Source organism: Cygnus atratus, chromosome 2 (assembly GCF_013377495.2).
Source record: "Cygnus atratus isolate AKBS03 ecotype Queensland, Australia chromosome 2, CAtr_DNAZoo_HiC_assembly, whole genome shotgun sequence".
Taxonomy (NCBI): Eukaryota; Metazoa; Chordata; class Aves; order Anseriformes; family Anatidae; genus Cygnus; species Cygnus atratus.
The window spans coordinates 155,305,212-155,330,556 of record NC_066363.1 but is presented as its reverse complement, the minus strand read 5'-3'; the positions used below and the strand labels follow the sequence as shown (position 1 = coordinate 155,330,556).

Below are 25,345 nucleotides of genomic sequence, written 5' to 3'. Positions count from 1 at the left end.
GGGAACTATGTACCGACAATCTCCTTTACACTTTACCTTCTCTTGATTCTTACGTGTGGAAGGTTTAGTTCCTCAAGAAAACATCTTTTCATTCATGGACTTCAGTACCACTTCACTTCCACTTTGGCTCCACATCAGTCCATATTTGTTGTGGTTTAGCCCGGCTGGCAGCCAAACACCACACAGCCGTTCGCTCACCCTCCCCCCTCCCTCTCTGGGATGGGGGAGAGAAACGGGAAAGTGAAGCCTGTGAGTTGAGATAAAGACAGTTTATTAAGACAGGGAAAAGAATAACAATAATAATAATAATAATAATGATAATAATAATAATAGTATTAATAGTAATAATGTGTACGAAATAAGTGATGCACAATGCAATTGCTCACCACCCGTTGACCGATGCCCAGCCTATCCCTGAGCAGCCGGCCCCCCCACCCCGGCTAGCCACCCCTATATATATTGTTCAGCATGACGTCAGATGGTATGGAATACCCCTTTGGCCAGTTTGGGTCAGCTGTCCTGGGTCTGTCCCCTCCCAGCTCCTGCTGCATCCCTAGCCTGCTCGCTAGCAGGACAGAGCGAGAAGCTGAAAAGTCCTTGGCTTGGTGTAAGCACTGCTCTACAACAATTAAAACATCAGCATGTTATCAGCGCTCTTCTCATTCTAATCCAAAACATAGCACCCTGCCAGCTACTAGGAGGAAAATTGACTCTGTCCTACCTGAAACCAGGACAATATTTAACATTCATCTCTTAGAAAGTCAAGGTAACTGAAAGGTTGTTGCTTGTTCAGAAGTGTTTAATGTAGACATAGGAAAAGTGCAACCAAGAGTTTCCCATTTTCTCTTTACTCCGATAAGGGGTAGAGAATTTAAATGATGAGTAAGATACAAGGATGAAATTCAGTTTTGCCTTATAGCTGTAACCATTGTGTAGCAGAGTACCACAACTATGCCTGTGTGCTCACCCAGTGCACTTAAGTCATTAATTCCCCAGGCAGCCCAAGAACTCCCCATCTGGTTGTCTGCATAAATAATACAATGGACTGATTGTAGACAATGACCCAACTCAAGACAAGGTGATTGACATAACTCCTAATCCCCTTCCTGACAAAGCATTTGAATAATTCTTAAAGCAGGTTTCCAAGTGAAAATTTTGGGTAGTCTCAGAGTATTCCCTGGACAGCCCCTGCAGAGCCTAGGCCAATTAATAGGCACTATGGCTGTTGATTAACATCCTGGGTGGGGAATCTGGCACTGTCCCAGAGACCTTCCCAGGTGGGTCCTATTGCACAAGCAATCAAACCTAGCAAAGATGAGATACTTTTAAGTAGTCAGTGGAAACGGTTCTGCAAGTGCAATGGTGGTCATGTAGGACAACCTTTTTTGTATGTAGTTAAAATAGTTAGAAGGTATTTTGTACGTAGTTTAGGATAATGAATAGCAGTGGATCTTGGATATGCTGGAATAGTTACGTAAGACCACAGGCCAACTTGATAGAGGAATTTAGCTGAGAATGATTTTGAGAGATCTCACCCAGTCCAGCTGAAAATGCCACTGCAAATTTCTGTCACTATCTGGATGACCGACTATACTGTTCAAGAGATTCAGTTCCCTACATGAGCAATACTGCATGCTACGATTCCAAAAAAAATACTGTTTGTTTAACAAATTAATGACTTGCAAATGACAGGCAGGAGATGCCCACTGGGGGTACCTTTTCCAAACCATGATTTCTTGCACCTTAAATTGTAAGGCTGCTGCTCATTTCTTTATCTGCATCTCATGAAAACTAACACAAATATTCTCCCCATACACTGGGGAGTGGAACAGCAGGTGCTGATCTCTTCTCTCTGGTAAACAGTGACAGGACCTGAGGGAACAGCATGGAGCTGGGACAGGGGAGGGGTCAGGCTGGGTGTTAGGGAAAGGTTCTGCACCAAGAGGTGGTCAGGCACTGGGACAGGCTCCCCAGGGCAGGGATCATGGCACCGAGCCTGCTGGAGTTCAAGAAGTGTTTGGACAATGCTGCCAGACACATGGTGTGATTTTTGGGTGGTTCTGTGTGAAGCCAGGAGATGAATTGTATGATCCTTCTGGGTCCCTTCCAATTCAGGATGTTCTATGATTCTATTAAAAAAAAAAGGGGGAGAAAAAAAAGAAAAAAAAAAAGCTTGCTGCTATTTCAGGTACAAGGACATGTTTACAAGGTTCATGCAAAGAAAGGCCACGATTTCTCATTTTACAAGTGTCTTCAGGGATTTAAAGCTTCATCCTTCACACCACTGCAGTTCGTAGTGTTTCCTGGGACCAGAAGACATTTCAAAGCAATTTCAGTTGTTGTGTGACTCAGATGAACTTCACCTGGTCATACTGTAGATAAGTGAGATTTAGGATGGAGTGCGAAGAATTGATTAAGTAACGGCAAAAAAAAAAATGGAGAGGGAACACTTTTAAAGTTGCAAATAGTTAAAGGAGTTGACTGTGTGCCACATGCAAAGAGCAGTAGTGCTTGGTGGCAGAGAGCAGAAATGTACGTTAGTCCAGAGCAGTCAGCAGAGTGTGGGAGCAACCAGGGGGTTAGTGTAGGATAATTTCAAGATTTGTTTTTCTCTTGATTTGTAGGGTCTACCTGGAAATCCAGGGGAAAGAGGACCTCCTGGAAAACCAGTACGTAACTTCATTTCTATGTTACATCCCCAAGAGATGTCCCAGTGTTGTTCTGTTCTCTGTTTTATCTCAGTTTGCACCTGTATATGTCACCTCAAGTCCAGTTCAGTGCTTTTTCCTTGATGCTCTTAGGAAAAATACTAAAAACCATTAAAGTGTTAAGATAAAAATATCCGTGATGGTTTTGGAACAGTATGAAAATAACTGGATGGCCTGCATGCAAATAAAAGACAAAATTTTTAAGCCAGTTTCTTAACACCACTAAGCAATACAATGAGCAAGAATGTGAGCAAGAATGCAAAGAGCTCAACTCATCTCACATGATGAAACGTATCGATAATGTAAAGGAGCATGTATGGTTTTGGCCCAAATTGAAACCAGGGCATAGGCATGTTCAGGAAAATTTCTTACTTTGATGCCTTTTAAAGTTGCCTGAGATAATTAATTTCTCATTCCACAGGGTTCCTCACCCCTGCTCTCTCCAGAGGACATCAATCTCTTAGTAAAGGTAATCAGCTTTTGAGGATGGTGGGAGTTTATGCGTATGTTTGATTCAAACCTGACTAACACTTCTGTGATGGGAAAGTGTCAGAGTTTTAAGTTCCTTAAAACACTCTGCCAGAGGTTGAAAATTCCTTGAAAATTGCTTGCATTGCTGTTGGGACACACAAGAATGTGTTGGTGATCAAAATCCAGTGCTTTCTGACAATCCCCAGTAGTGACGTGGCCTACAAAGACATTTGTAATGTGGTGTATGTTGCACAAGCTCTGAGACTTTTCCAGCTCTTTGACAGGCCTATACCTCCACAGAGAAATAAATACTGTCAAGAAGTATTACCTAAAGCAGGAAATGGAAATCACCGTAATCAAATGGCTGATGTTTCATGTACACCTGCAACAGTGACTAGAGTAGGTTTGAACTGTGGGTGCGAAGTCAATTTGCATGGTGCACCTAAGAGTATGCAGGTAATTAACCCCAGCTGCACTCGTGTTTCAAAAGGGGCGATCTGTCTGTCTGCTTTTATTCTCCGTGTAGACCATTGCCTGGGAAATGAGTCAGTACTTGATAGATGCTGACTGCAAAATCTTTAAAGATTTACATGGGCTGAGTTGGGGAATTTTTAAGCAGGCTTGGGAAATAGCAAGAAATCCCTTCTTATTGATTAAAAGAAACCTATATATATATATATACACATATATATATATATTTTACAAACTCCATTAACAAAAAGACCCTTTTAAGATTGCTGCTATGAAATACCTTCATTGAAGAGCTGTCTTTCTTCAGGAATCAAGTATTTTTCTGGGGACTTCACTGTATTGCATTGTTTAGGATTTCTGATCAGGACAATAGCAACAGAGTGTTTGTGGAGTATGGGATGTCATTTTGATATTCCTTTGTTTTCTTCCTTTGATTATGTTACAGGTCAACACACCTGTACACCCTGCATAATTGTTCTGTTTGGTACCTTTTCACTCCACACTTGGTGCAGTTTACACATAGCAGCACTTGAGATCCCAGATTAAATTAAGGGTCTGTTGTTCTGGGTGTTTCTCAAGCTCTTTTTTTTTTTTTTTTTTTTTTTTTTTTTTTTAGTAGAGCAATTTGCATGAAGGAACTGAGGTTTAGAAGTACATTTTCCCCCACAGTTTCACAATGGATCATTGACAGAGCTGGGAGCTGTACCAAGTGGACCTGAAGTCCTGTCTGTTGGGCTATGCTGCCTCTTGTAGCCAGGTTTCACTCTGCTTTTGCTGAAGGGAGTCTGTCTTTGAAATGGAAATGTCATCCACGTGTTATTTCAATCCTTAAGGGTAGTAGAAATGTGAAGACTACTGAGATAATCCTTCAAAGAGTTTTTGAAGGAGGGAGGTTGTAATTCTCCATGACTGACTTAGGCCAGGACACTGTGATGTTCACTTGGTCATCATGAACTCCAACAGATGAGTTCTCCTTGGCCAGGCTAGCTGCTGAATAGTTTCCTTTGTGGAATACCCTTTCTGGCACTGTGCTGCAAAGGGGTTTTCCCTAGCAGTCGCACCCCCTTAACAGTAACTCAGCTCTTTCCGACTGTTGTAGAGACAGTTTACTAGTAGTCTTGTAGCTTCAAAACAAAGCTGTTCTTGGTAGTGTTGTGTTGTGGCTGCCTGATCTCCTCATTTCCTCAGTTACTTGACCTTTGATGAACAGTTAGTTGCCCATTTATGATAGGAAACTCCCCATGGGAGCCTGTGTGAACTCAGCAGCTGACCCTCACTGTCCTCCACACTAACCTTACTTCAGTTCTGTATGTTAAAGTAATCCAGATGCTCCCCGATGTGGTCAAAATGCAAAGGCCTATAGGTTATGCCAGCTCTACACTTCTGCATTCATACTAGGTGTCTTCAGGTTGTACTGGATGTCTTCAGTCTGTTTCTAATTTACTTATCAATGTTTTCTCGTAGGATGTGTGCAGTGAGTGCCCTCCTGGCCCACCAGGACTACCAGGCATTCCAGGCTTCAAAGGCGATAAAGGTCTCCGAGGACCACCAGGTAGAGATGGCCAGGATGGGAAAATGGTAAGAGAGCTAGGGAAATGGTCATTCCTTGGGTGTGGTTTACCCCATTTTTTCTTACAATATTTTTACATGGTTTATTTTTTTCAGCACCAACGTACTGAATCTTTTATAGATGTCTGTGGAGTCAATGGACTGGATTTCAGTTGCTGCTATGTCTGTAGATAGGCCAAGGCCATCGCTGCTTATGATGACATAAGTATCCTTGGCTTTTTCTGTACTAGAAGGACCTAAATAGTAGCACTTACGGTTTTTTGCCTTTGACATGTTTTGAGCCTTGTAGAAGGCATGGGAGCTGAAGTGGTTGAAGTGTTCCACAATTCTGTAATTCAGAGCTTAGAGTTCTGGACCTGCTGGTTCCTAGGACAGTAAGAAATTTAAGAGCTGCAAAGTAACTCTTTTCCTGCCCACCATTTACTCTGTGGGAGATACCAAATCATAGAATCATTCAGGTTGGAAAAAACCTCTAAGATCATCTGGTCCAACCCTTAACCTAGCAGGGATGGGTTGTGCTCATTGTTCAGAAGGAGAAATAGCAGTGGTGTGTAAGAAGGAAATAGAGAGCAGTGACTGAGGAGTGAGCAGAGTCCACTTCTGGTAGGTCCATGATCATTATCTGGATTTTCTGTGGTTACAAGGATGTCTGAGGGGAAGTGTTACAAGTAGCAGCAGTTTAAGAGACACAAATTTTGCAGAGGTCTTGAAATAAAGGAAGGGGGTTAAGGGTTTTTAATAAATAACACATATTGAAATTAATCCCTTAAGCTTTTCAGTATCTGTCAGAACAGGGTGAGAGGAAAAGTGATGATTCTCTACTATCCAGAGATCCTGTATTATTCATATCTCATATCAAAGGCTCTTCTAATGTTCTCAGTTTCAGTTTTCCTCCATCCATCATGCTAGTGGATCTCTATACTTCTATTAAGTGGATATAAGTGAGTGAAAAAGTTTGAGGTCTAACTGAGAATTTGACCCATCTGTCCACTGATGCATGCCATTTGAACTGCAAGAAGGAATTGGGAGAGGAAAATACAGACCTTACTGTTGTTCCAGGAAAACAGTTGCTCATGTAAAAAAACACATGGAGAAAGTCTCTATCCTAATTAATCAGCATCTTGACCATACTGTGCCATGGGGGTCCTAGCAAGAGAGGTTCAAGGCTTATTCAGAAAGGAGATTCCCTTGCAATTAATCCTTGCGTGGCACTTTGGTTATGTTTTCCCCTTGAGGTCTTGTGCTTCCAGCAGTGGCCAAGGCTATTACCAGTGGACATAAACAGTGCAACCACAAATATTTCCTAAGGTTTAGCTGGTCTGGGAAAGAGCCAACTACAGTGTTAGGCATTGTTGTGGGTTAATCCACAGGGATACGTAATGTGCTGACAAACCTGTCTGAAGCCATACTGAAGCACTGGCCCCAACTGAGGGGCAAATGCTGACATGCTCTGTCCTCCTGATTGGGAAAAAAAAAAATAAATCTAGTATTTACCTCTACCTCTTCTGCATTGCAGGGAAATGCTGGTCCCAGAGGTCCTGCAGGCCCACCTGGGCTGGATGGTCCAAAGGTTGGTTCGTTTTCTTTAGTTGCCTAAGCAGAACTTATCTGTGATTAGTTAGTGCCCTGGCTGACACAGGATCTTGGTGGTGGCACCCATCCGTGTGTAAAGGGGTAGGATTGACCTCTTGGGTGGGCCCTGTACTGGCAATTCACTGGAGTACTCCAGGCACATAAAACTGCACAGCTCTCCACATGAACACTTCTCCATTTAACTACAGTCATCTACCATCCCTCTGTTCACAAAAAACAAGCCAATAAACAAATAAAAAATAAAATAAACCAGAAGAATTCTGATTGATTCTTGAATGAATTTTATTCATTGTTAATTTTGAAAGACTTTAGAGTAAATGTCAATCCATATCAGGTGAGGAAGAAATTAAAACCTTAGCAGTAGACACCCTGCATGATCCTCTCCTGTCTGAATTCCATATGCTTGAATCCCTTTAAATTTTAGGGTGACTCAGTGGGATGCTGGGCTCCAAATACACTATCTTTCATGGTTGCTTTTTCCACAGACTCTGAATATTCCCTGAGATATGCTGTAGGAATAATCACTTGTTTCGTCTCTATGTTTCTGCCGCGTGGTCTAGGGACATAGGCCAACATAGAACACAATGTCCAAAGGATTCAAATGATGTCACATTTTCAGTGTTTCCCATTAATAGCTCTGTCATCAGTCTGCTCATAATGCCAGTGCCTGGTCAGAGTCAAAACCTTTACAACTGCCTAATGTGAAACAAATCAAAACAAATTAATGGAGGGAGAGATAAGGCATGAGAACCACAGTTCCCTCTATACTTTCCTGCATCCTGACCTACTGTCTAAAACAGCTTCTGCTATTTTAACATCTTTGTATTTGCACTTATTAGGGTGTAGGAAAAGCTAATAAAGATTCATATATTAATTTTTATATCTTGCAATTAAAAGTATGTTGGGGGTGAGCAGCAGAGTCTCAAAAGCAAATATAAGGTTGGTCAAAATGACAGTACATGAAATTTTCAAAAGAATTAGCACCCCATAAAGACAATAACTGGCAGAAAACCCAGGCAGCCTGAGGCATACCTTATCTGCTGCTTTATTGAGTGCTATGGAAAAGTGTAGGTCAGGGTAGCAAGACTGGATCATGGAATCGTAGTATGCTTTGGTTGGAAGGGACCTTAAAGATCACCTAATTCCAACCCCCCTGCCATGGGCAGGGACACCTCCCACCAGACCAGGTTGCCCAAAGCCCCATCCAGCCTGGCCTTGAACACCTCCAGGGATGGGGCATCCACAGCTTCTCTGGGCAGCCTGTGCCAGTGCCTCACCACCCTCAGAGTAAAGAATTTCTTCCTTATATCTAATCTACATCTACCCTTTTTTAGATTAAAGCCATTCCTCCTTGTCCTATCACTACACCCCCTGACAAAAAGTCCCTCCCCAACTTTCCTGTAGGCACCCCTTTAGGTACTGGAAGGCCACTGTAAGGTCTCTCCGGAGCCTTCTCTTCTCCAGCCTGAACAAACCCAACTCCCTCACCAGAGGCTCTCAACAGCTTTTCAGCCTGTTTAGCTGAAATAGCAAGACCAATTTTAAACTGTGCATGTGCAGAATATAAAGTCAAATAATTGATAAATAGTCTAATTTGTATTCATTTAGACTATTTATCAAATATTTGATTTTATATTCTGCACATATACAGTTTAATATTCAGTAAAATAGCAAATTCACAGAGTTGGTAAATGGTAAGAGAAAATACTGTAAAACTTTTAAGAGGGTTGCAAAGACAACAACTGTCGTTGTGACTCCTTTCCATGTACATGAGAAGGCTCCTAGTGAGGTAAGACCCAGAGAGCACTTCTGAAAATGCAATATGTTGTCCTTAGCAGCACCATGCAAACTGGTACAAGGTCCCATTCTGAAACAGAGTAGTGAAACTGCAGATCTTTGCTCATGAGCTGCTTCATGCCTTCCGGCAATATGAATTAGGCCTATTTTAGTTGATAAATAGCAGCTCTCCTTTCCCCACTTGTCTCCTAGCTCTCATGTAATGAACCAGAGTATCATTTCAATGGTCTGCAATTCATTAGTAGCCTGTACATTGTTCAGCTCATAATTTGTATCCCTATCATCTCAGCATTTTTTGCTTTGTGAGATCTGTCTAGTCTAACTGTAAACATTGATAATATGGACATCTACTTTTGAGTTCGTTGCCTCCGTTCTGTTGTCATGAGGACAGAGAGAGAAATGGGGAGAGAGAGGCACTTTATGGGTGTTAATTTTCTGACTGCACCTTAGAAATGACATTTTTGTTGCTGTTGTCCCTGAAGGGAGAGGAGATTGGTAGCTCATACTGTGGGTGTCTTCTTTGGGCTAGATGATTCCTTATCAAAATCCCACTTAGTACATCGCCTAACAACCTGTCTATTTTTAAGGATGTGTCTGTCATCTTCGTGTCCCTGAGACTATATATAAATATATATATATAAAAGACTATGCTGGGTCTGTTCAAAGACCATTTTCCCAGATATTCCTGTCTCCAACATTAGTAGAGAAAATCTAGGGCAGAATTTAAGAGGAGAGCAAGCAGGGTTCAGTTCTTATTTCTGTGTTTTATGAGCAAATGTCCAAGCGCTTTATGAAATGGCTCAAAAAGCTGACACAACACTGAATCTAAAGTGACCTTCGATTACTTTTTTTTTCATTATCAGGGTGCTAAAGGAGACCGTGGTACAACTGGGGATGCAGGAGAAAAAGGAGAACAGGTAAAAATTGAGTATGCTTTCCAACAGTGTCATCACTATGAATCCTTCTTCATCAATAGCTGCTATAATGCTGGTAGAGGAACACACTTCTTAGAGACAGAAGAGGAAGAGGGGAGCTCTGCATCACTGCTAAACCTCAGATGGGCTTCCCTTCCCCTCTCCAGCAAAATATTTCCCTGTCTTGTTTTGGTGGATTCCCAAATGATTCCCAGATGATCCTCACCTCTATGTTGGATACATTCAGTTCCCTACAGTAGCCAACTTCTGGTCATTTCCTCAGCTAATTCCTAGATGAGATCTAGGCAATTACGTATCTCTGGGCTGAAAAAGCCAGTGTTGCTATTTATCCTGGAAGATGAGTGTAAGGGTGGCCTCTTTTAGGAGGGATTGAGATGCCACAGGAAAGACAATAGTCTAAATTGGAGCAAACTTTTACACTTTTTTTTGCCAAGGGCTGAGTCAGTAGTTTAAAGTGCAAATCAGCACATCTTCAATGAGATCTGCAGGATATTTTAAACAGCATTGATTTCCAGCCTGGTTTTGTGCTTTGTCCAGTCCCACAATGTTTGCTCTCAGCTCCTGTTAACACACCATGAAATACACATTAGAGAAAGTACACCCTGAATGTAACTGTATTTATTTCTGAAGTATGTGTTTTGGAAACTAAGGCTTTGATTTTAAAAGCTGTGGTTCGTTACTTCCTTATAACTAGCTCCCTGTGTATTGTCTCATTTTGATTTTACCTCCCAGTGCCCAATGACCAGTTAACTTATATACAATTAGAAATGTGAATGATGTATAAAATCTCTCCTTCTGTTTTTCAGGGCCACCCTGGGATGCCCGGCTTCGCAGGGGCTCCTGGAAATCCTGGTCCTCCTGTAAGTTCTTCTGTTGCAAAGCAGATGGTCTGGTATTTTCCTTACTAATAAAGGTAGTTGCAGCAAGGAACATTCTCACCTGTCTGCATTGCATTTGCCTTTTCCAGTGGGTTCCTAATGGTCCCCTGAGTGTCATAGAATTCCCTGCTCATGATAATTGCTATTTAATACATCAGCCACTTTTCATTGATTGCTTCAACTCACTCTGTAAATGGATGCTAAGCTTCACTCACTTTACACAAGGCAATGATCATGAAAACCCTTCCACAGAGACTACTTAGTAGTATACACATAGGTGTTTCCTTATATGTAGAGTAAGTTGTCAGTCTGGAACTAGCAGATCTAACAGCGGGTTTGGTTCTCAGTTTTATGCAGTGGTATAAGACTAGATTTTTTTCTCCAATTTTTGTATCCCATGGTTTACTTCTGAATTAAGAGGCCTTTTACGTGTGTTCTGTTCCATCACAGTCCTTCTCATTTCTTGTTCTCCTCTCTCCACAAATACAATTATAGTTCTTTGTATTTATAAAGGCATAATACTGGGGTGTCGTTGCAGAAGCAAGGCTGGAATAACTTGGCTCTCATGCTTGTAATATCACCACTTACACTCTCCAACAACAGGGACTTTTCCTAAGCATCAAGCTTTTTTTTTCCAAAGCTCTTCTCTTTACCCATAGTCATCACTACTCATATTGCTGCTTATAGAGTAATGGGGCTCTGCCATGCTAAGGGTGTGCAGCCTTTGTCTTTTCTGGGGACCAGCACAACCTCTTCAAAGCTATATTTACATTGCAACACCTAAAGAATAGGAGGTACTAGAAAAAAGGATTGGATTAAAATTCTGTTTTCAGATGGTAGCAGTGCCTAGGGCCTGCTGAATGCTTTGCCACCAGAACAATACATGGGTGCCATTTGAGGGTCATTTGCAGTCCTGCAAGCTCGTCTTAAGAAACATTATTTTAGGAGAAACTGATAACACAGGCACATTTACTGCCCCGGCTGCAGGCATAGTCCAGTAGGATTAGAACTCTTAAAACTATCCCATGACACACACTCTCATGTGAGTCATGAATGGAATGTCATGGTCAAATGAAAAGTGAAAAATAAAACTGACCCTGTCAAAGGAGAGCAAATTGTGATGTTTCTCTAGACATTTTTTATCCTGCAATTTTTGCTGTGCCTTTTTCCTCTTTCATTTACTTCTAGTTCCAGGGCGGTAGAGAGAGCAGTCACAAATATACCAAAGGTGTTAATTATTTATGTTGTTTCTGCTTTATTTTGTTTAGGGACCAGATGGGGCACCAGGACCAATAGGACCAGCAGGAAACCCAGGAGACATAGTAAGCTCTAAGCTATGTGTTACACCACTAGCCTTACCTAGACTTCCCTCTGTGAAGTAAAGCTGATCTGGAACTGATGTAATGTTCTTTGAAAGCTCCCCAAATTATTCAATCTGAAACATCTCTACACCTGCAAGTAGGACCCACACAAATAGCAGCAGATTACTCTGTTCCTGAACTTCTGTTTACTCACCAAAAGGAACTCCAAATTAGCCAGAGAGAAAACCCAGTCCATGGGACCTCTTCGGTGCACCGTTGGCCAAGCATCTAAGGAGGTTTTTGTACCTCTCATCTATCTGTGCTAGCTATTAACATCTCGTAGCCTCTATAATAGGATGACTTAATCTGTTAGGATGGCTCATGACCCAGGATAACACCTGAATTGTGCCTGGGGATTGTCAAAACAAGCCAGCACCATTTGGAAGAATGCCATAGCACTGACTGCTCAGATCCCAGGTCCTTAGACCATTCCCTGACACCACTGAAAATGCTAGTATACGTATAAACTTCAAGAAGTCCATGAAGAATTTTGCTACTGCTGTTTTATTTGAAGGGTGTTCAGATGCTGTTTTATGGTAATGCATCACAAAACCCTGAGAGAGACGGGTAATCTGACTGCAGTCTGATTGATGCTTACTTAAGTGTGAAAAGGAAAAATGAACCATCCTGGAGTAATGCATGATTTAGGACTGTGTAATTCTGTGATTAATTTCTAGAGCAGAGTTTCCTAATGAGCAAGACACCTTTTGCACATCTGTTCAGTCTGAACTTCATCATAAGGGACCAGTAATGGTATTTCTGGTTGTGAAATCGGTGAGCACTCCCAGCAGAGAGCACAAAGACCACATGGACTTCCCTTTTAAAAAGGGAGTTAAGGCTGAAATAATTTGAAGGACATTGGATGCTTTTGTCAGTCCTGTAGAAAAAGAGAGGATTTCTTTCTTGGGACAATCAATGAGGCATTTCTCATAATTGCTGATTCAGTAGATATAAAATATAGACCTTCTATTTTCTAGCTGAAAACTTCATGCAAGAAGTTAAGTACTCAGTGTTAGATATAATTAAACTGCAGAAAAAATACTAGTGATTCTAGTGGTTTCTCCATCTGTAAAAACTTATAATTAATACTGGATGTCTTGCTTTAAAAGAAAACTTCCCAATTTAAGCAGGAATGAATTAAAAAAAAAAACTGTATATGGTATGATGTGAGCTGCAAGACCAGATTTTCACAGTGGTCCCTTGTCAAATGCAGCATGTGATAGATCTTCATCTGAGAAACATTTGAATGACTTGACTGAATCATGGTGTTTCTGCTTCCTTTCCAGGGTAAAGATGGCCCTCCAGGTCCACAGGGCCCACCAGGTGTGCCAGGACTTCCTGTGAGTGCAGTTCAGCCCCTTCTCACTCAGTACATTTAACTGTTTATAAGCACAGGTGACATTTCTGGGGTGCTTTGAAAGCTGTGCATGATCTTTAAAGTGTACCTGCCATGTTGGTGCTATGTGTTTGATCCAGGACATCACGAGTGCTGTGTTTAATCACTTTAAATCTAAGTGTTAATTACCAATGTGAAACAGGCCTGTTCCTCATCTGCCTCCTCATTCTTTGGCATAAATACTCTTATGCAGAGCAGAAAAATCACTTAATAGCTCCAGTAGGAGGGCATGAGAATTCATAGCCTGGAATACCACCTTCATCTCAGTCCATGGTTTAAATAATTCCTTTGCACTTACTCAAGATCAAGTGCATCTTGGGCACAAACACTTCTCTTCTGGAAAATACATTAGTACAACACTTTGTTTTGGTTTTTATGCCTAATAGAGATAGGGACAGAACTATTTCCAGTGCAAAGCAGTCTAGTTGATTGAAGGTAATGCTTTTATAATGATTTATAACAGCTGTTTTTAGAATCCTGTCTTAAGGCTGTTAGCATGGTGAAAAGGAGGAAACCCCGTAGAACTGCCATATGGGAGAGAGAAAGAGTTTGTGCTGTTACAGTGGTGTGACAAGAGCAGGTTCATGGCTGAACTGTAGAAATATCAGAGTTTTTGGAGGGCTAGACAAACTTAAGTAATGCCACAATGAAGCAGAGGTGCTATTGTGAGTTTTCACACTGACAAAGAATTACCAGTCTATTCTATAAACTTCTTCTTATCCCCTGCTTTGCATTTCATTAACAGGGCATTGCTGGGAATGATGGCAAAGATGGCAAGCCAGGATCTCTTGGGGAACCGGTAATGTAATTTAAAGCTGTTTCACTCAGGCAATCACAAACGACATCCAGTTATTGCTTTTGGAGCTGCCTATCTATGGACTCCTCAGTGGGGGCAAGGAATCTGTTGGCACATCTTTGTTTTAACACCATAAGGACTATATTGTCTTGAGCAATTTATAACTTTCACGTACGAGCAATCTTGAAAAGAAACTGGGTTCTTTTACTTTTACAGCTGCCATAAATACTCGAAAACCTAGTGATTCCACCTTTACAACTACTGCAAATATTGCAGAGAAAGGAGGTTGTGCATTAAACTTGGGGATCCAATTTTTAGGTAGAAGATTATGGGGCATAAAAAGTTTAGAGGAGTTGTCTTTAAAGAAGCCTTTTCTGGGTTGCTCTCTGACAGTTCTGTTATCCAGGATTAAGGGATTTGTATTAGTTGTTCTCTACTTAGTCTATACTTGCATTTATTGAGGGGAAAAAAAAAAGAGACATAAAGTTGTAAGCCAAAAGGAAATGCTAATATATCAGGCAAAAGGGAATGTTAATAAATCAGGAGATTAATATTGTTCCTTAGAACTGTATTTGTTAGAGGAAGAAATGTGCTTGCAGAATCTGGCATTGCCATCCTCTTTGCCAAATGGGACTTAGTGCTTCTGTAAAGAGCCAGGTCCCCAGTCATTTAGGGGAACCGATAAGTGGAACAGTGCTTGTCACAACAGCTGCAGACAGTTGTGTGCTTGCATCAAAACACCTGGTTTCTGTGTGCAGATACTGATTTTGTAGGTGCTGACAAGGTATTGCTGCAGTTGTGTGCATTACCCCTCTGAAATAAAAACATTGTAAAGGTGCATCAGTCCAAAGGTACAAGTGCGTTTGAAATTCAAAGGGTGTGCTCATGACAGTGATCGACATGTGTGGGAATGTCTCTGTCACTGCTGTCCTTGCACACTCAGGCACAGACACTGCTGGAGAAACCTCAGGCAATCACAATTCTTGTGTTAAACGTAAGGCGGAAGAGTGGGGAGAATTTTGAACAGCAGAGGGATGGACCTGAGAACCTTGTTAACATGAACATGATTGTTTCCCATAGGGAAAACCTGGAGAACCAGGGCTCCCAGGCCAGGAGGGTGCCAGAGGCTTACCGGTAGGTAACTCTTCTGTACTGTAGCTGGGAAGCTTTTGTCAGACAGTTGAAAACCCCTACTGATGTGATCAGGTGTCAGTGACATGGACAGTGGGATTGGGTGCACCCTCAGCAAGTTTGCGACCAAGCTGTGTGATGTGGTCGACACGCTGGAGGGAAGGGATGCCATCCAGAGGGACCTGGACAGGCTTAAGAGGTGGGCCTGTGCAAACCTCATGAAGTTGAACAAGGCCAAGTGCAAGGTCCTGCACTTGGGTGAGGGCAATCCGAAGGACATTGGGTTCCTCACCTAGAGTTTAAAGCAGATAACCTCATGACACCCCTTCTACCAGACACCTGCTCACAGCTGTAGCCCTTGTGCTCTCTTCTGTGTCCTGAAAGGAGGGAGACAATGAATTGAAAGGGCTAAATGACCTTCGGGCTGGTCATACCATGAATACATACCCTATAGTCTTGGTCTTGCAGCCTAAGGAGCTGTGGAAAGGACTTTTATCTCCCTGTGACATTGTTCTACCTAATCGCTGCCTGGCACATGGCAGCTCCAGGTTGACCAGTCCCTTGTAATCAGAGGAAAACTGGGAAGGTTATTAAGTGCACATTCTAAATAGAACATTCTCACTCCTTCATGTGTTAGGTTAATGGGCAATGGTTTATTTCATTCTCTTTTGCAGGGTTTCAAAGGACAGAGAGGAGACACAGGTCCCCCAGGTCCCCGGGTAAGCAACATGCACGGCATGCATCGTGGTCCTTTGGAGAAAGATTGTGTGAATTCAAGTTGACCTTTCTAGGGCTATAGGTGAAAATTATGACAGGTCTGTGTTTAACGTGGCTGTTTTCAGACACAACTCCATGGCCTAAAATCACAGCAGCTGTTTTCATTCCCTCTGCTGAAGTTGTGCTCCCGGGTAAGGTGAGGTGGCTGGTAGATCTGAGTCCTCTGATACTCCCTTTGAGATAGTCCTTTGTGAGCAATATTCACAGGATGCCTCCATACTGTATCCTACTGGTACAAATGCTGACATACAAGTTGAGGAACCCTACTGCATCCGTTGGATGAGTACCAGCTCTCCTCCAGAAGAAGTGCCTAAGACATGCAGAGTAAGATGAGAGACAAGCATACAGAAATGAGGACAGAAATGTTTCTAGCCATTTGGCTTAGTTACCAGTGCCTCAAGAAGCCCAAAACTCAAGTTCTGCATAAGAAGTTGGTCTCAGTTCTGAGCAATGCAGTACAAAATGCTCATCAGTGTAGAAAGTGGAAAACAAAACTGAACTTCTTTCTGCCTCAGTAATTCTGATTTTCCATGGGGAAAGAAAATGCTTTGCTTAGAGGAGCTTAGCTGAGCAACCCACTGCTAGAGCTCCTCATCTTTTCTTCCTTACGATAGTTTCTATACCATGAATAGATTGGTGGTTTTCAGTGACTGCATTTGCAGTTACATACCTGCAAGAACAGTGCCTTGTGCATCACTTTCAGAAGACGCTTCCAAGTTATTTTTGTAATCTGTGTGTCATGTATGATGTACAAGGCTCTTAATGGCTTTAAAAAGTCATCACTGAGCTCAGTCCAATATTGCAGAAACCCCATAACACTTGCAGTGGTGTTTCTGGCCTGTCATTGACCTTGAGTTGATATCCCTTTCTTTTTTGCTGAATTGCAGGGGGAACCAGGTGCGACAGGTCCTGCTGGGCGTGAGGGGCCACCAGGGAAGGATGTAAGTGTACTATTTTGAGCAGCCATTAATCTTCTCCCTGACAAATGAAAAATTTCATTCACAGTGACCCCTCCCTAAAAACAACCGCATAAATTGCAATAAAGGGCGAATTACCGCAGCAGTGCACAGGAAATGATTTGTGCAAAGCTCATTAAGGTAACGAGGAATTTGAGAGCCTTTATCACCACTCGGCTGCTGACACTTAAATGTCAGGTATATCTTTGGAAAAGCAGAGAGATCTGTATTGTTTAAATCCCAGGCTGTACTGTATAGCTGTGGACCTGCTTTCTGCCACTCCTCCCCGAGCCGTGCTTCGCTCTGCAGGTCCCACAGGGCCAGGTTCTGTCACGCTTCCCCTGCAAAAGCCGTACCTTACTGCACACATAGCTTCACCAAAATCTATGTAATACTCGTGGAATGAGACGCTGCTGCTCAGAGGAAAGAGAGATGGTACAAACAGATCCTCTGACATTATTAACGTCAAATGCAGTCACATAACAAAGTCTCTGGAGAGCATAGCTGAAGCAGGATCCTGCAGCAGCTGCTGAGCAATGTACCAGGTGGCTGATACGCCATTGCTGTGGGATTTGGGGAAGTGGTTTCTCTTTTGCACTCCACTAGTATCACTGGGACACTGTTGTGCTGTAAATGGTACCCTACAAAGTAAAATGGAAGGTAGGCTTGGGGGAACCCCTCAGAGAATACAGAAGCAGGTCTTAAGCCTTACTCAAGAGAGAACAAAGTAGTTCAGTCACTGAGGAATCCAGCTTTAAAATCTGCTGATACTAATGGGTTCTGCTTCTAATCAGACTGCATTTAGTGATAAATGTTTAAAATTCAGAAGAGTGGTCTTCCACTACCTGGAAGGAGGAAGTGAAGCTTTTCTTTAACGCTGTTTTTCCCTAATACACAAACAGTGTAATTTAATAGGAACATTTTAAAATGATGGTTTGCTTGCCTCCCTGTCAGATCTTTCCCACTCACCAGAATGTTTTTCTTCATTTCAGGGCGATACTGGTCCCATAGGACCACAGGGTCCTCGAGGACTCAGAGGGCAGCCGGTGAGTTTTCTCTCCTGACAAGCAGTTTCTGGAGATACGCTGTGTTTACTGGGGATGTTCTGCATCCCAGAACTCTGGTTTGGAAGAATGCTATGCAAAATCCGGGTAATGTTTGATAAAACACTACCTTTTTTGGAAAAATAAAAAATAAAAAAAAAATCAGAAGTATATTGCTGGAAACCAACCAATGAGGACTAATAGGAGTGCAAAGTGTTGTTGGTTTCTGACTTGTGTGGGAAAGATTAATGATTTCTTCCAGGACTGCAGTGTCAGAAGTGCTCATGTTCCAGACCTGCCCCTGACATATCACTTACTTCTTATGGGGCCTGAGGATATGGTTTTCAAAGGTAGACGCTAACTGCAGGTGCCCACTTTGAGATATTTGGGGTCCATGTGACACCATTCATTTTTGTCATGCTCTTTTCTGACAAAAAAAACATATTTTTAAGAAAAAGATTTGTTTAATTGAACACATGTAGAGTTTTATTACATCTTCAGTGGAGAAATGGCAATTTAGTTGACATTTCAGAAAGTGTCATTTGGGATGTCTGAGAAATTACTTTTATTAATTTAACAGGCTCTTCAATTTTCTTTTAAAACCCAGAGCTTTCCAAATTTGGATTCAGCTCTCAGTCACTGAACCTAGGCATATCTTTATTATTTTGCAATAAGAGTTATTTCTTTTCATTCTGGGAAGACATGCTAGTGAAACAAATTCTGTAACATGTTCCATATCTGGGCAAAATGCTGATTCAGCCAGCAATGCTAGGAGCTGGAATGGCAGGTCCCTTGCAGTTAGGAGGGTAGGGGGTTAGATTAGACTGAAGGAACATATGGAGAGCTACTCTGGCTACCTTGTAATTTATCTCATTATTCCTGGACTGCTGGCATTAGTCATTAACGTGTCGTGCCCCTTCACAACAGTAGTAATGAATAAAAAGGTTTGAGGAGAAGGAAATTACCACCCCAAGCCGTGTTCTTCTTTGGAGAAGAGCTACCTGGGTTTTTATATGTTGGAGGGCAAAGTATCAGTTTCTCTTTTTCTTCCTCTGCTTTGTTTCTTCTTTAGTAGAAAGCACGAGGTATGATTCTGAATATTGCCAGTAAAAAGGCTGGTCTTTATGATCAGCTCCAATGCAATGCCTTTTTTGTCCTGTGACAGGGTTAGCCATGCAGTCAGGCATGCAGAAGTTGTGGGGTCAACTGAAAATAGGAAATCCTTACTCTGTAATCTCCCAAGAGAGGAGGTTGGACAACGTTAAAGAAATCCCTGCTGGTATAGCAGCAGGTGGATATTTTTACTGATTGCTGTATATGTTACTTCACTAAGCTTTTTCCTTTTCATCTAGGGCAAGAATGGATTGCCTGGATCTGCAGGAGAGCCTGGCCCAGCAGGTAACCCAGTAAGTACAACAACAGGAAACTCATGCAGCAAGCAGTTACGTCAAGGAGAGGTGACTGATGAAGTATAGATGGAGTGGTTTATGTATAGCAGCTTATAACACCTCAAGTTGCCTTGTCTGAAGGTAGAGGTCAGTGACCTGAAAATCATTGGCTGGCCACAACATCAGAGAGGTTTTGGCTATATTCCTGGAATTGAGATGCAATCTGGGTCATCTTTTTCTTTTTATATTTTTTAATCAGCAAAGTTAAGTGTTCACAGAAAAAAGAAAATGATCGATTACCTGGTACGGAGAAAAGATTGGCATGCCTCGTCTTTACCAGTTGATTTAATTTTGCCAAGCAGAGACTGTGTAGCCAGCAGAGAGTTGTCACAGGGAAGGAGATGGCCTCGGGGAGTTGGCAGGCTGCCATCGAGGAACAGCAGCAGCAGAGAAATTCTCCCCAGGCGCTTGGGGAAAGAGCAGGCAGTGGGCAGTAAACCAAGATCACTGAGCAGAATGAATCCCCCGGGGGCATCCTGTGTGGAAGAACAACATGGTAACGAAGGGCTGTAAGGAGGACAGAAAGCAGTTGTTGTTTTTTCTCTTTTCTTCTGCTGCAAATTGTTCAGGATTCAGCAAATCCATGCAGATGAACCTTTGTGTCCACCAGCACCTATTGCAGTGCAGGGCTTTTCCTTCTCTTTGCCCACCTAGGCATTAGAGCTCATTGGGCTGGTAAATTCAGACTGAAACAAAAGGCCATAACAGAAGAAATCAGAAAAAAATAATTGTAGTGGGACTTCGCTCACCTTTGTGGCACTCAGCCCTTGCAATACCATGAAGCAACCTCAGCCTTGCCACTAAGTCGTGCCCTGAGCACACTTTGCTTTGCTGCTGGGATGTCTTCTCCCATGAGGCTGCAGAGAAGCAAACAACACCTTTGTGCATGGGGAGAAGATAACACACCGGTGGGGTTCAGGCGGTGCAGTCTGCCAGCCTTCCCACAGACAAAAATCTTCTGCTTTTTTTTGTCCTTGCCACAGTCTCTTTTTGCCTTGCTGGGACCATTGCCATTGCCTCTTACCCCATGAATCTTTGCTCTTGCCCTTTCAACCTCCGTTTCTTCCTATTGTGCCAACCCCTCCTCCCAATTCTTATTGCTTTTTGGCTTTCTCGGTTGTTCCCCATGTGTTTTACAAGGTTGCTGTGGTTCTGGAATGCTCCGTGAGTGCCAAACGGGGGTTAGCTTTTAATCATCATCATGTTATCACATTACCTACCTAGACAGTCAGCTGGTGACCCAGGGTCTCACCAGGCAGCTTCCTGCACAAACACAGAACCAAAGCAGCCTCTGCTCCAGAGGATTTACAGTCCAAAAATAACATAAGAGATTGAAGCAGGATTAAGTCAGATGGATGAGAAAGGGGAAACAATGACAGTGATGGTCAGCAGAACAGACAGTCATCTCATCAGTATCTTTCTCTGTCATGAAAATGAATTCTCTCTCCTTCACAAAGGTAATTATGAGAAGTGTTTCCTTGTGCTGTACACTACTCCATTTATTTCCAGCCTTGTCTGGAAATGCACCCATTTCCTTTGCAATGTGGTGTGACAAGCCAATATTTCTGTTTGAAGAAAAGGAGAAGTGAGAAAGATGATTGTGACAATAAGGGTTTCTTTTCCACCTTATGAACTACTTCACCATTGCTGATTTATATCACAAGGACGTTGGGCAACACCCGCCAGGAGCCTACTCCTTTTGCATCTGCTGTTTGACAGTGCCCATACTGCTCCACCGTGCTCGTGCTTAAGCCTCTATATGACATTGAGGCCCAACCCCTAAAGCCTCCAGACTTTTCTCTTTTGTGCAACATTAGCAATGCTTCAAATCGCTACATACTCAACAGCCACGTGCTTTGTGCCTGTTTGATTTGTTGTCACTCACTTGACACAAAACGAGCTTAAAATAAAGGCAGGTTTCATTCTAAGAAGAAAAAGGGTTACATCCTGAACTAGAAGGTGGCAAAGAAAGTTCTGAAAAGAAAAGGTTAAAAAAAGAATTAAAAAAAAGTATTTGTGAAATGGATCTGTTTCCTGAACTGACATTTAAGCTGCCCTGATCTGTAAGAAAATGGGACAGTTTGGCAGAACATCACGAGATAAGTAAAAGGCGGACGTTTTTTAAATTGAACCTGAAAATAAGAGCAAAGGAGAAGCTCAGTAGCTGTTGTCTGTTAATTGTATTCTCAGATTTGAGCTATATGACCATCTGCACTGCTTCCCTGTTGTTGTGCATCATGGCATTTCATCGGCTGCAACGACAACTTAGAAACCATTCAGCACCAGAAGTAGCTGCTGAACATACCTCCTGTCACTTCCATAATTGTCACTTTCTTTTCATCCTTTCACAGGGACCCCACACAGCTTATTAATAATGCAGACCTGGTATCTGCAATCTGCTCTTCTAAATGACTTTGTTCTTCCTTTCCTTGTCAGTTTTAGGAGCCCTGCTGCTACAGTGAAATTTGCCTATTCAAATGTATCTGTAAGTGCATGCTCTGGAAAAGAGATGTTGGAGAAAGGGCTGCTAGTGTCTCTCTCATTTCTGTCCAAAGGGTCCTAAAGGAAATAAAGGAGAGAACGGCAGCCCAGGACTCCCTGGCTTCATAGGACCCCGAGGACCACCTGTAAGTGTGTCTGGGGATGGATTAGAGCCACTAATTACCTGTTTTTACATGTTGGGCTGATGAAGGTGGGACATAGTTATCTTTAATTAGGTAGAAAGCATAGGCAGGAGATCTCACAGAACCAGAAGCCATATGCTCTACTTCCAAAGGAAACTGGTCTGCAAGAACTGGTGTTATTTTTATGGGCAAATGACTGTAATCTCATTTAATGAATTGGTATTTGTCAGTCAGCCCTGATAATGTGTGCATTAATTGGGAAGGTTCAACAGTCCTCTTGGTATGCGTTTGGGTTATTTGAGTTACTCAGACTATGTCTCTGCATGAACTTCAGAAGGGCTAAATCCAGAAGTTTTAGTTATACGGCTATTCTTGATATTTGCTGCTCCCAGGAAAATTCCTTTGTTACGTGCAACAGAGGTAAACTGCAATTAAAACACTTAGATATCTTCCAAATTGATCTAAAATAGTATTCACATGAAATATCACAGCTTTGAAATCCATTGTCTTTAGCCCTTCTAAGGCAAGCAAAATGTTACTACATTCCACTAGAAGGGCAGAAAAGGTGAATACTAGGTAAATATTTTCATTTCTAACTCTAGTGTGACAAAATGAGATTTTAATTGTTTTTATGTGAATCTAGAATTTCTTCCTTGTTTATTTTTTAATGATTGGAAAGGGAGTTTTGTGATGAAAAGAGGAGAAAAATATTTCTCTGGAAAATTCATTTAAGGCAGCAAACACAGTGGCCATTTAAAACAGAAGTGGCCCTAAGGAATACTCAAGTGGGTCTGATGCTGCCTGATTTGGAGCTGATGTGATCACACATCTGTGATTAGTTACATTGCTCATGCATACGTAGATGTATGTTAGCAAAGTGGAAGTTACTCTGCGTATTTCCAGGTTATGGAAAAATATCATCTGCATACACACATTAGAGGTATGATCACGTGTGTGAATTGTAAATGGATTGTAAAGATGAATCCATCTACTCATGATGTGGGAATGTGGGCAGAATTTTAGCAACCTGTAGTTTAATGTTTGCTTTGTTTCCATAAGTGTGCTCCAGGACTGCAGTGAATTTTATTTTATTTATTTATTTTTTTGCTGTAATGCAAAGATTGTACTGCTTTATTATCACTTTCTAAACGCAGAGTATAGAAAAAAAATCCTGATGGAGTGCTTATTTAAATTGAGTTTATTTGATACAGTTCTAAAATATGGGCAAGCTTTCAAGCTGGAAGTTGCTTTATAACTGACTTCCTATCCATTATCTCAGCTGCTGTGATACAAGATGATACCTCTCCTTACCAAATACGCATCCCTTACATTTTAGATAGTTATATCTATAACATTGGCACTGCATAAGCTAGACCAGCGTAAGTAAAAGTTAGGAAGCTTTGGGAAAGATCTATAAGAAAAAGAAATAGAACTTACTGAAAGCAGAAACGTATTTTCAATAAAATATCTGTCCTGATCTCAGCTGGTTCTATTGATGTGCTTTCCGTTTATTTACAAACAGTTACATGGTATATAGCTTTACTAAAAATCCTTTCTCAATAGGATGTGCCTTTCCAGGAATGACCTATAGCAGTAGGCTGACAATAAATAGTCCAAACCCACTATTGTGTGGTAGAAAACTTGTCCTTTAGACAGAAAGTGAGACTCATGGTTAATAGGTAAGGTTGGTCTTCCAAGTCCTTGCAGTATGGTAATAAATCCACTCTCTCTACTCCTCAGGGAGATCCAGGAGAAAAAGGCCCTCCAGGAAAAGAGGTAAGTTAAACTCCTGGTTGTTTCAGTGCTAGTGTCTCAGGAAAAAACATCAAGGATACTACCTGGTTTGCAAAAAACTGATTTTTTTTCTTGATTTGTTGATATTTGAGAGCAAACAAAGAGCTCTCAGGGATCTGTGGGACCAACAGGGAAATGTATTTTCCCCAGGTTGCAAGAATCATTGTGAATGCATGCGCTTTATTACTTACTGTTATTATGGATAACTTTTTCATGCTCACCTTTATTTTGTTGCAGGGTGCACCAGGGAAACCAGGTGAAATTGGCTCCAAAGGAGACAGAGTAGGTTGGAGAGTATTATTAGTGATTTCATTACATTGAAATAAAAACAGCTATTCTGAGGTAGGGGCCAGGGTAAGGGGTCATTTAAGAGTGAAGTGTGGCCTGTGGAGATCTGCTATGCTCCCCCTTTCCTCCCAGCCCTCTCTTTAATCATTCAGCGTCAGTAATAATTTGTGGATCATTTGTAATGCACCAGATGTTGTATTCAGTAACTTTGCCAGCTCAGCTGTTTGTGTTTTGCTGTGCTTGGAACTCAGAAGTTTGCCTTTTATTTCGTGGTGGTAATGTCAGTTTTTGTGCCTAGGGAGACCCTGGCATCAAAGGAGAAAAGGGTCCTCAAGGAGAAAAGGGCCCTCCCGGTGAACCTGGGATACCTGGTCATAAAGGTCATCCAGGACTGATGGGTCCCCATGGACCACCAGGAGACACAGGGCAGGTTGGACCTCCTGGTCCCCCAGGACAGCCAGGATTTCCAGGACCAAGGGTAAGGCTGCCTGATACGGGCTTTGTACGGTAATTTTACTGCCACGGTACAATCAGAAAAGCTCCTAAGGTTACAGTAAGGCTGACAGAAACCCGAGCAAGGATGTGTTACAATGGGGAGGCAGCGTTTTTATCTCCTATCTCTTTGTACATATAAAGCAGAACTGTAAGGTATCGTAGAGATTTGTTGTGAGGGCATTGGATTGGACTTCAAGAGAGCTGAGCAATTCAGACCTGTAGCCAAGGCCAGTCCCTGACTCCTTATATCTCTAAAAGCCTAATCAGGTCATGAGACTATGTCCATGGGTACCTGGAGTCTGAAAAAGCTTCTTCCTATATGGGTGTTAACGCATAGCATTTCATATAGAGGTCTTATGCCTTCCTCTGCTACTGGTTGTTATGAGAGACAAAACACTAAGCCGCGGAAAGGTCACTGCTCTATTCCTGGAAATCCTGTAGTCAGCTCATCAGAATTCATGAAATCCCATTTTCATTTAATATTTTTTTTTTCCTTTCTTTCTAACGGGAAACAATCTAGCTGTTGAGAGTGCCTGAGGGTAATGTATGTAGAAGAATGGAAACAACTACTGACACTAATGAAGCTGCTATGCCCATCCTGAGGATGAATTTGAGACTACCTCGGGGGGAATAAACAGTAAAGTAATCTGTAATGTAAAGGCTGGGTAAATTTTAGACAAAGCATTTTTTTCATGTCTCAACAGCACAGAGAGATTTGATGCTATCCAGTGATGATTATGGAGACTTAATGAAACTAATAGGGTTAAAACTTCAAAAGATAATATGTAAGCCTTCTAATTATGTTCCACAATCA

The 25,345-nt window shown here is 41.9% G+C and overlaps 1 protein-coding gene across 1 annotated transcript in view; it reads left to right on the top strand.

Annotated features, from left to right (window-relative positions):
- Positions 1–25,345, top strand: part of COL22A1 (collagen type XXII alpha 1 chain) — a 201,863-nt gene that overhangs the window by 171,118 nt on the left and 5,400 nt on the right. Inside the window, exons 43-60 of the mRNA XM_035561694.1 lie at positions 2,625–2,669; positions 3,130–3,177; positions 5,115–5,228; positions 6,736–6,789; positions 9,473–9,526; positions 10,351–10,404; positions 11,691–11,744; positions 13,070–13,123; positions 13,925–13,978; positions 15,056–15,109; positions 15,781–15,825; positions 16,771–16,824; positions 17,832–17,885; positions 19,235–19,288; positions 21,886–21,957; positions 23,695–23,730; positions 23,986–24,030; positions 24,335–24,514. Of these exons, the coding sequence (XP_035417587.1) occupies positions 2,625–2,669; positions 3,130–3,177; positions 5,115–5,228; positions 6,736–6,789; positions 9,473–9,526; positions 10,351–10,404; positions 11,691–11,744; positions 13,070–13,123; positions 13,925–13,978; positions 15,056–15,109; positions 15,781–15,825; positions 16,771–16,824; positions 17,832–17,885; positions 19,235–19,288; positions 21,886–21,957; positions 23,695–23,730; positions 23,986–24,030; positions 24,335–24,514 (1,125 nt within the window). The remainder of the gene's footprint in view (positions 1–2,624; positions 2,670–3,129; positions 3,178–5,114; positions 5,229–6,735; positions 6,790–9,472; positions 9,527–10,350; positions 10,405–11,690; positions 11,745–13,069; positions 13,124–13,924; positions 13,979–15,055; positions 15,110–15,780; positions 15,826–16,770; positions 16,825–17,831; positions 17,886–19,234; positions 19,289–21,885; positions 21,958–23,694; positions 23,731–23,985; positions 24,031–24,334; positions 24,515–25,345) is intronic.